A 9,316-nucleotide genomic window follows, 5' to 3' on the forward strand; every position below is an offset into this window, starting at 1 on the left:
GATGTTTTTTTTGTAGTCCGAAATGTCTATCTGGAATGGAAGTCCTTGACTCTATATTGCCACATCAAAGTATAAAGATGACAATCGTACTTAGATTCTTGTTTTGGATAGTATTACTCCACAATGTATGAAACGAAGATTCTTATTTCGAACCAAAAAGTCCGAAATGCATACTAGGGCTGAGCATGGGTCGGTTTGGGTCGGTTTTGACCTAAAACCGAACCCAAAACCGAACTATCGGTTTTAAGAAAATTAAAACCCAACCCAACCCAAAACCGATGGGTTCGGTTTCTCGGTTTTTCGGTTTCTCCGGATTCGGTTTCGGGTTTAATCGGTTTAAAAACCATAAACCTTAAAACCTAGAAACCAAATACTACCCATGGACTTATTAGGTTGGGATCAACCCAAATCCAATGACTTCATTATATAGAAGAAGATATTAGGGTGAGTTTGATCCCAGCTTCGATGTGGGACATCTCTAGTATGATATCTAAAATACATCTCTTAAACTCTCCTTTATACAATCGTATTTAGTAAGAAGTTTTGTTCCAGCGTCGATGTGGGATAGCTTTAGGATGCCAGAAAAATAAAATTGCCAAGAACACTCAGCAAGATTCGAACCTGAATCTTTTCTGTATAAGAGACAACGGCTTACCAAGCTACCAAGACGCTATATGCTTTCTTATTTCTCATAATGTATATAAAATATATATGTATAATATGTTTTTATTGTGTATTTAATAAACTTCGGTTCGGTTCGGTTTTTCACGGTTTCTTAAATTTATGAAACCGACCCAAACCGAAAATTCCGGTTTTTGAAAATCCCAAACCCAACCCGTCGGTTTTGAAGTCGGTTTCGGTTTTGTCGGTTTTTTTCGGTTTTACGGTTTATGGGTTCGGTTTTGCTCACCCCTAATGCATACCCCTACTTCGGAATGCTATATTTAAAAGAAAATTGTCATTTTACAAAGATAATTAAGTAGATTATTATCATTAAAATAATCATTTATCCGAATTAGATTACTCAGCGTCCTATTATATTGGGCATATAATTACTTATAAACATATTTTTTTATTAAAATTTTAAAATTTTAAATGTATAATTTTTTTTGCTTGATATAAGACCGGCCCGTATAAGATAGTTATAGCCAGATCCAAAGGCCAAGCCCAGTATTGAATGTAATAGGCAGGCAGTAGGCTGAAGGCACACTGCTACTGCCAACAGAGAAGGAACGGAGAGAGATAGAGAGACGGCGAGAAGGCAACCTGATCCTCCGCGGTTGTTTCTTCATCGGAGGTTCGTAGTTTCTCCGGTTACCATCACCTACGACTACATCGTTTTTCCGTAGTCATATATACGCTTGAATACACGATTTTTCGTTAATACAATGATATGCAAAACTAGGGTTTGTTCGTTTTTTATCCTAGAAACTCGGGCGTTGTGCGTTCCATTTCAGTAAGATCACTGTTTTTTCATTTCAGCTAACGGAGTGGGAACTAGCACGTTTTGTTTTTTCGGTTTCTGCTACTTTTGTCGATCTTCAGATGGTTTCTGGTACACATTGCTTACTAATGTGTAGAGTTTGCATTTTCATTGATTCCCGTTACACTTCAATCGATGTTATGTGTTCATTCACCAGCCTCAGTTGTTATGTCGCTGCAGAGTTATATTCATAATGGACAACCTAATGAGTATCTGTTGAATTTTGTTCAGTTTGAAGCATCGACAGCTGAGAGTATTGGACTCGACTAGTGGTTTATCTGAAGGATTTGGAAACTCGAAAGGGGTTGATGGATAGTGCTGATGATTTGACTTTTAGGATTATTTTCTCGGGAGATGGAGCCGGTAGGTTGCGGGACAAAGTGAAGGAAAAGCTGAAGGAATTTATGGGGGACTACACAGATGACACTTTAGTGGTATGTTTTGTATACGAATACTCTTATGGTGATATTACATAGAAGTTTGTAGAACTGATTGTAAATGATCAATAAAGGATATGTTGCCTAGTTTCTACAATATGCCTTTGCTCCAACTTGTACTAAAGCCTCTTCTTCACTCTCTTATTTGTTTGTTTAATGAGAATATGTGTTTTGATGATGAAAGATCAACAGAAAGGGTTCCTGTTTACTTATTTTATGATATTTATTTCTTGTTTAAACTACTAAGCTAATTGGACAATGCTATGAGGTGATAACAATAAGAATGTATGGGAGGTTGGATGTATTTGATAGATATAATAGTAGGCAATAGAATAACCACAACTTCTCCTTGTTATCTCCCAAGCTTAGAGTTGTAAAAGGGCATTTTTAATTCTGTAAGCAGTCATAGTTGAAAGTTAAACTAGACATGGAAGGGCACACTCGTTTTGTTCATAAGAATGAAGTGCACTGGTAATCAAAATAAACCAATTGGCAAATCCAATCAAACAAACCATTTCATATACCCTATCAAAATGTACATTTTGCACAGGACACATGCTATACCAAAAGTATCATGTCTAGAGTAAATATATGAGTGCTACCAGTGTTATCACTTAAGTTACATTCATTACATGCTTTTATTCATTTAGGTATTATGATGAGTGCCCTCAAGTGTATTGCAGCACATAGTAGCATGCACAAACCTAAGTTGAAGATGGTTTTGTTTCCTTTAGTTATAAGGTGCTAGAGTGAAACCTAAAAATGCATTAAAGTTTCAAGGGCCCAAAGCCACAAATTTCTAGCTAAGCTAAAGAAGTTCAATGATATTTGTGTCCAAAATCTTTATTGACAACTGTGACACTTTTGTTAAATTGATAAAATTTGTGCAGAAAACCTTTGTTGAAACTGCTTATTCTCTTTAAACAATGTAAAACATGATGAATTTTGATAGGTCAGGAAGTTTTTTGGTTGCTTTTGGTTGTGGCCTTCTGTCTTACCATTACATCTTGCCTATGCTAGCCTTGAACTGAAATTCTAAACCTTTGTGTGCATTTTTATCTTTAAGCTCAAGAACCTCAGCCTTTAAGACTATTATGCCTCTTTATAGGGTATATTTAACATTGTACATACCTGAATTCCTTTATACACAGAAAATTAGATTTACATGAACTCTATTATGAATCCTTTCTGCGCCTTACTTTTCCTAGCTATTCATTCATTTCTATCAATCTACTTTTGTGTAGTACATAGTCAAAACCCCAAAAAGTGGATCTTTTGAACCCACTTCAAGTCATGATGACTAATCAATCAATCTTGTGGTAAACAGTTTATATTTACTTTTCTTAACTCTTGTTCTTGTACATCGGCAATGAGATTTAATCTATTACAATAAATTCCTAAGCTGTTTCATTCACTCATATAACTACCTGGCTTCCTTCAATAAACAACAAAAATAGATAGAAAAACACAAGAATTTTGTTCTATTTGGAAACAACACTAATTATATTCACATTCACAAGTTGGTGGAGTATATCTGATTCATCAGTTATGCATAATGTTAAACTACCAGCTCATGAAGTTTCTTCAATTAGATTGTCTTAGGGAGGGCTGATTGCCATCTTTTGCTTAGAGTTGTCTTGTGAATCTGCACTATTACTCACTACTAGTTAGTACTTGTATTCTATATTAAAATAAAGAACATACTTATGCAGTTGTATTTTTTTTAAAAATAATAATTTAAGCTTCTACATGATATAATTTTACTTGTGTAAATTCAATAACTAAAGTTTTCTATGTTTTTTACAGGAATATGTGATTGTCCTGCTTAAAAATGGCAGGCGCAAAGAAGAAGCAAGAAACGAGTTAAATGTGTTTTTGGGTGATGACAGTGACTCTTTTGTATCATGGTAATGCATCTATACTGGATTTTATTTTCAAGACATCATAAATCGAAAATTTTTTCCAATTTTAGGCGAGAAAATTTATTTTTTATTTGGATAAAGTACAAGAAATGAAAATAGGCTGCTATTTGTTGCATTGAAGTGTTTGTAATGTGACTTATGCAGGCTGTGGGATCATTTGAGATCAAACCTAAACCTATATGCCCAACAAAAAGAATCAGAAGTGGTGAAACTGAAAAAGGAGGATTCTGAATCAGCAGAGGGGATTAAATCCAAGAAACGAGCCAGCAAAGATTGGAGAGGGGTTATGAGAGATCCAGATGAACCACCTCCACTTCGAAGTGCAGTCATTGCCAACATTCATGAAGACGATAATGCCCTTCAAAAACGATCATCTTCACCTCCTCCACCACTAATTCAGAGGAAAAGAGGCCGAAGTGGTGATAGAGCTCAGAATCAGATCGATGATGAAAGATCACAACTGAAGGTGTGTCAACTCTTCACAAATACATGCACATAGATACTTTCATCTTTCATCTTTATTGCTAGTATCTGTTTTCTACCTAGGTAGTCAAAACTTTTTTTAAAGGATTTTATTCCATTCTTGTACAAAAAAAATGTTTCTTTTGTTTAGTTTATATAGATAGAATCATAATATTTTACTTTTGCTGATGATGTGACAAAACTCATTGAAATAATTTCGCTAGCAACCAAGTTTCAGTTTGGTTACTAGTTAGAAACATTGTCCCTTCAATGTTCCAATATTTTCATGAAACAAACTTGAAACATGGTTACTATTTAACGAAATTGTTCCAATAGTATGCTGAGTCATAGGTCCACATCAGCAACAATTCACCACTAAAAGTTCAAATTTACAAAAAAATCATTAAATGGAACAAAAAGATACAAAATTTTACAAGCATGGGACTGAATTTTGAACTTCAGTGATGACATAGCAATGAGTTGTTGCTAATGTGGACCTAGAGTAAATTACACGAATGGTCCCTATGGTTTGGGTAATTTGTTTGTTTGGTCCCTAACTTATTTTTTTTAACTCCCTACAGTTTGTTTTTGTTGCACGCTTGGTCCCTGTCTTACCTAAAAAGACTATTTTGCCCTTGAAATTTTAATTTATTTAAATGAAGTGGGGTAAAGTAAAGTGAGGTGGAAGTGGGGTTGGCGGTGTGTTTATTTAAATAAATTAAAAAATCAAGGACAAAATAGTCTTTTTAGGTAAGACAGGGACCAAACGTGCAACAAAAACAAACAATAGGGACCTTCCGAGTTAAAAAAGATAAGTTAGGGACCAAACGTGTAAATTACCACAAACCATAGGGACCATTCGTGTAATTTACTCATGGACCTATGACATGACAAATCTTTTGATATGATTTTGTTTACTAGTAACCGAGTTTCATTCCAATGTAGTCCAGATTTCACAAGAATATGAAAACTTAGTTACTAGTTAACGACATTGTCCCTTTGTTATTCCAATATTTTCGCAAAATTTGAAAAAAAAACTGAAACTTGGTTACTATTTATTGACATTGTTTCAATAAGTTTGACACGTCATAAGTCAAAAGTCATCACCAAAAGTCTAAATTTTACAAGCACAGAACAAAGTTGAAAGATGATCCTTTTTAAAAAGAGTCAGAGCTTAGGTGAACATAAGTATATGGTTGATGAATATGTTTAAAGGGTAGAAATGTGGATATTTGGATTTTTTTTTTTTCTAAATTATATCTCAACACATGTTTACTTTCAGAGAGAACCAGTTTCTAAACCAAGTGTAGGCGCATCAAGAAGGCTGCTACAATTTGCAGTGCGAGATGCAGTTGCCACATCCCGGTCAACTGGTTTGACTTCAGAGCCATCATTAAAGCGATTGCGGTCTGTAGTTTCTACACCCAATGAGGATTTCCAAAGCCGCCCGAAACTCCGGTCAGTTGCCCGAGTCCCCAAAGCCATGGCTGTGGCCATTAAAGCTGTAGCAGATGCTGCTAAAGATGTTGTAAAAGTCAAACCCTCGGGCAACGTGTTTGACCGGCTTGGGCGTAGTGTGGAGGAGGATTTATCAGATACCCCTCACCCTCACCAGTTCACAGAATATAGAGAAATTGCTGATGAAGATACTCAAATTATAGAGGCTACTGTTCCTACTTATTATGATGCGGGAATAGCAGCCAGCTTTGCGTATGGTAATGAGGGGTATGATGTTGTTGATCCAAGGGGCAAAATGGGTATTTCACAGATTGGTAATGAGTCGGTGATGTTAGACTACAATGCGGTAGATGTTGTGGATGGGATTGCTAATAATAATAAACCACAAAGAGATCAGAATTCTTCAAATAAGATGGTAAATGTTTCTTCGAATGTAAATAGTGGAAAACCATCTCATTATCCGAAACCAAGGGCGATTTTGGAAATGGAGAATCAGAAGCTTGTACAGGAGACTGCCAATTCTCTAATTGTTAGCAATGGAAATGTAAGATTATATTCAACTCAGTCAATACCTTCATTTATTTTTTCTTTTACTAAATGTAGAAAAAAGTTAAGTCCTAATCTTGTATAATTTTGTCCTCATTTATTGTTTATTTCGTTTCCCCAATTATGCAATCATTTTTTAAAATAGTTTATTATTATTATTATTTTTAATTTGTGTTTAACTATTTTTTTTTTCTATTCAGGGGGCGCCCACTATACATGCTCAAAGGGAGATCCAGAAGACACTGCCGTCGACTGGTGAGTGCTGTGTCTGGTTTTTCATATTTTTTTTTATAGTGGAAATGCAAGAAATAGCAATGGACTTTCATTTGTATGTTTACTATAGCATCCTACTTGAATTTTTTCTATTACAGAATTGTATTTTCAGTTTTTTGTTTTTATTATTACCCCATTGTACACTGAAAATTCTACCCATTATTTATACCTTTGTATTTGAAAAAAAATTCTTATTAGGAAATTGTACTTTGAAAAATCTACTCAATCACAGAAATGTAAATCGCTTTGTATTTGAATTTGATATAAGTGGGTATATTTTTCGAAGTACAATGCTGTAACAGGAAGAAGTAAAAGTAGGAGGCATTAATAAACAAACAAATAGAAGTATGTAGCTATATTTTCTTGATTTGAGTGTTTTTTGCTAAAGGTATGTTGTTATTTCTGCAGGTGTAAATCCCATTGGTCGTCCTACCGATGACGTGGATTTTCGCACGATTTTTGTCAGCAATGTAATGACACAGCCTTCTTATATAAAGTTCTGTTGTATACATTTGATTATATTTTAAAAAAATCTGAAACTTATTTAATTTAATTTTTACAGGTTCATTTTGGTGCCACTAAAGACAGTCTTTCTCGGCACTTCAACAAATTTGGGGATGTGCTGAAAGTGGTTATAGTAACTGAGGCAGCAACTGGACAGCCAAAAGGGTTTGTATTTTTTTTTTGTTTTAAAACTAGAAAATTATCTAGTAAAGACCTTCAGAGTAAATCAGAAATGCGAGATATGGCAATCTACTTTTATTAATTTGTGTATTACTCTCGTTTCTTTTTGTTACAGTATTGTATTTTCATTTTTATAAAACACATTGCACCTTGAAAAATCTTTTTGATTATAGCGTTCTAATTTTTCTTTTTCTTTTTATGACATTGTATTTTGAAATATCTGTCCATACATAGCTATAATAACAAGTCAATGAAAGTACGTTGTTATTTCTAAACGGGGGTTCCTTATGCAGATCAGCTTATGTGGAGTTCATGAGAAAAGAGGCAGCCGAAAATGCTTTGTCTCTGGATGGTACATCTTTTATGTCACGTATTCTTAAGGTACATAAACATCTCTCTCGTCTTGTGCTTATCAGGCAAAAAAACAGCTTTTCAGCTAGTCTGCCAAACACAAACACAGTCTAAATCTTTGATATTTGTTTATGCAGGTTGTTCGGAAAAGCTCTGCTCATCAAGAAGCTACAACCACCACCACCACCACCACCACCACCACACCGGTAACATCATGGCCCTGGGCGGCCACCTCCCGGGGTTCTCCATTTGCCGCCTCAAGATTCAGAAGAGTTCCATTCCCGACCCTCTACAGACCCCGCCTCCCTCTCAAATCCGGTGCTCGAAGCTTTCAATGGAAACGTGATGCTCAAAACCCATCGTCGGAAAACATTCCTAGCCCTACGGCCGCTGCCATCCCGTCTCCGACCACCGCCGCCCGCAGCCTCACCTATGTCCGCCCAGAGGCCGCCAAGACTGCCGGAAGTTCCAACAATGCCTAAATTTCATCACTTACTGGGTGGGGACAACAACCTGGTCATTTACACGTTGGAGAAGCGGTAAATAACGACCTATTTTCTAGTTGCACGAACGAAAGGTTTTGATGAGTTTTTTTGTGGGATTATTTTTGGTCCTGATTGGGTTTTGTGGTGGAGTAGGAAAGACTAAGGAGGAGCGAATGCTTTTTTATCTCTCTCAATATATATATAAATGATTAGTATTTTGAGTTGATGTAATAAGATGATGCCGATATCCGGCTATATTTGTAACCTGAATTGACAGACAGATCTACGATTCTAGCCCCTACCCCCACCCGAAGGATATTTGAAAAGACATTATTGTCCCACCAAAAAAAGAAGAAAAGAGAATGAAAATATTGAAAACAAGCGAGGAAAAAAGATATGGAAAAGGGAAATGTTTATGTTGTGATTTGGGAGTTGGTGTGTTTTTAGTTTTTCTATGTTTCCTCCCTACTAATACGCAAATGTTTTAATGTTTTTACTTAATGAAAAATGGGTTATATCTTTAATCTAAGCCTGCGTGGCAAGACAAGATTACGTCTAATTGAAATTGTGTGTATGGGTAAAGGAAGGATATACTACTATAAGAGATTTTATATCATGATATTCTGATTTAAGTAAATATTAAATAACATTGTAAATTGGCACCATCATGCACAAAAAAGGAAAAAACATTAGAGTATTCGCATCACTAAACTTTTTTTTTTTTTTTTTTTTTTTTTTTGTGCTATAGTTACATTAGTTTTTCTCTGGTTTTAAGCAAACAAAAATATATTAGCTTAAATTCTCCAATCATTGACCACTTTTAAAAACTCTTAAAAAAAACTTAACGTATTTATTTTTCTTGTAACATCATGAATTACAAAGGAAAAATCATGATGCAAGAGAGATGATTAACCCACTATTCGACTGAAATTTGACTATCTATTCTCCAACAACACAATGAGTTTTTAAGAGATGTATTCCCACAAAAGGCACACAAAAGTCGGATATTTTAAAACTCGGTTCGAATTGAATTAGATGGGTTGGATTTTGCCAATTTTTGTAGCGGAATGGGTATCTGATGTAATCCATGTAGATCGCATGCAACAAAATTTAATATCGGAATTCAGATAATTCCATTAAATCTAAGTTTTTATATTCTTTACTTGATTATATATTTGATTTAAAAATTCAAAAAGACAGATAAAATTAAATTAT

General features: G+C 34.9%; 1 protein-coding gene across 2 annotated transcripts; it reads left to right on the forward strand.

The window, feature by feature from the left end:
* The first annotated feature begins 1,159 nt into the window (after positions 1 to 1,159).
* Positions 1,160 to 8,525, forward strand: LOC145165154 (RNA binding (RRM/RBD/RNP motifs) family protein). Of its 2 annotated transcripts, XM_079083836.1 has the most exons (11): positions 1,160 to 1,297; positions 1,483 to 1,555; positions 1,715 to 1,917; positions 3,727 to 3,827; positions 3,987 to 4,308; positions 5,587 to 6,306; positions 6,509 to 6,563; positions 6,990 to 7,051; positions 7,144 to 7,250; positions 7,559 to 7,646; positions 7,754 to 8,525. In XM_079083836.1, exons 3-11 carry the CDS (start codon positions 1,792 to 1,794, stop codon positions 8,096 to 8,098), a joined length of 1,926 nt encoding a protein of 641 aa, XP_078939962.1. In that variant the 5' UTR covers positions 1,160 to 1,297; positions 1,483 to 1,555; positions 1,715 to 1,791; the 3' UTR covers positions 8,099 to 8,525. The 2 variants fall into 2 exon arrangements, with proteins under 2 accessions (XP_078939962.1, XP_078939966.1); XM_079083840.1 differs by lacking the exon at positions 1,483 to 1,555 and having other exon boundaries at positions 1,166 to 1,297.
* Positions 8,526 to 9,316: the final 791 nt, after the last annotated feature.

The sequence above is a fragment of the Lactuca virosa genome, chromosome 1, assembly GCF_052849685.1.
Source record: "Lactuca virosa cultivar CGN04683 chromosome 1, Lactuca_virosa_CGN04683_v6, whole genome shotgun sequence".
Taxonomy (NCBI): Eukaryota; Viridiplantae; Streptophyta; class Magnoliopsida; order Asterales; family Asteraceae; genus Lactuca; species Lactuca virosa.

Coding starts and splice junctions, on each gene's coding strand:
- LOC145165154 (XM_079083836.1), top strand. CDS start 1,792: ATGGATAGTGCTGATGATTTGACTTTTAGGATTATTTTCTCGGGAGAT. Junction 1,918..3,726: donor ACACAGATGACACTTTAGTG/GTATGTTTTGTA, acceptor TGTTTTTTACAG/GAATATGTGATTGTCCTGCT. Junction 6,307..6,508: donor TAATTGTTAGCAATGGAAAT/GTAAGATTATAT, acceptor TTTTCTATTCAG/GGGGCGCCCACTATACATGC.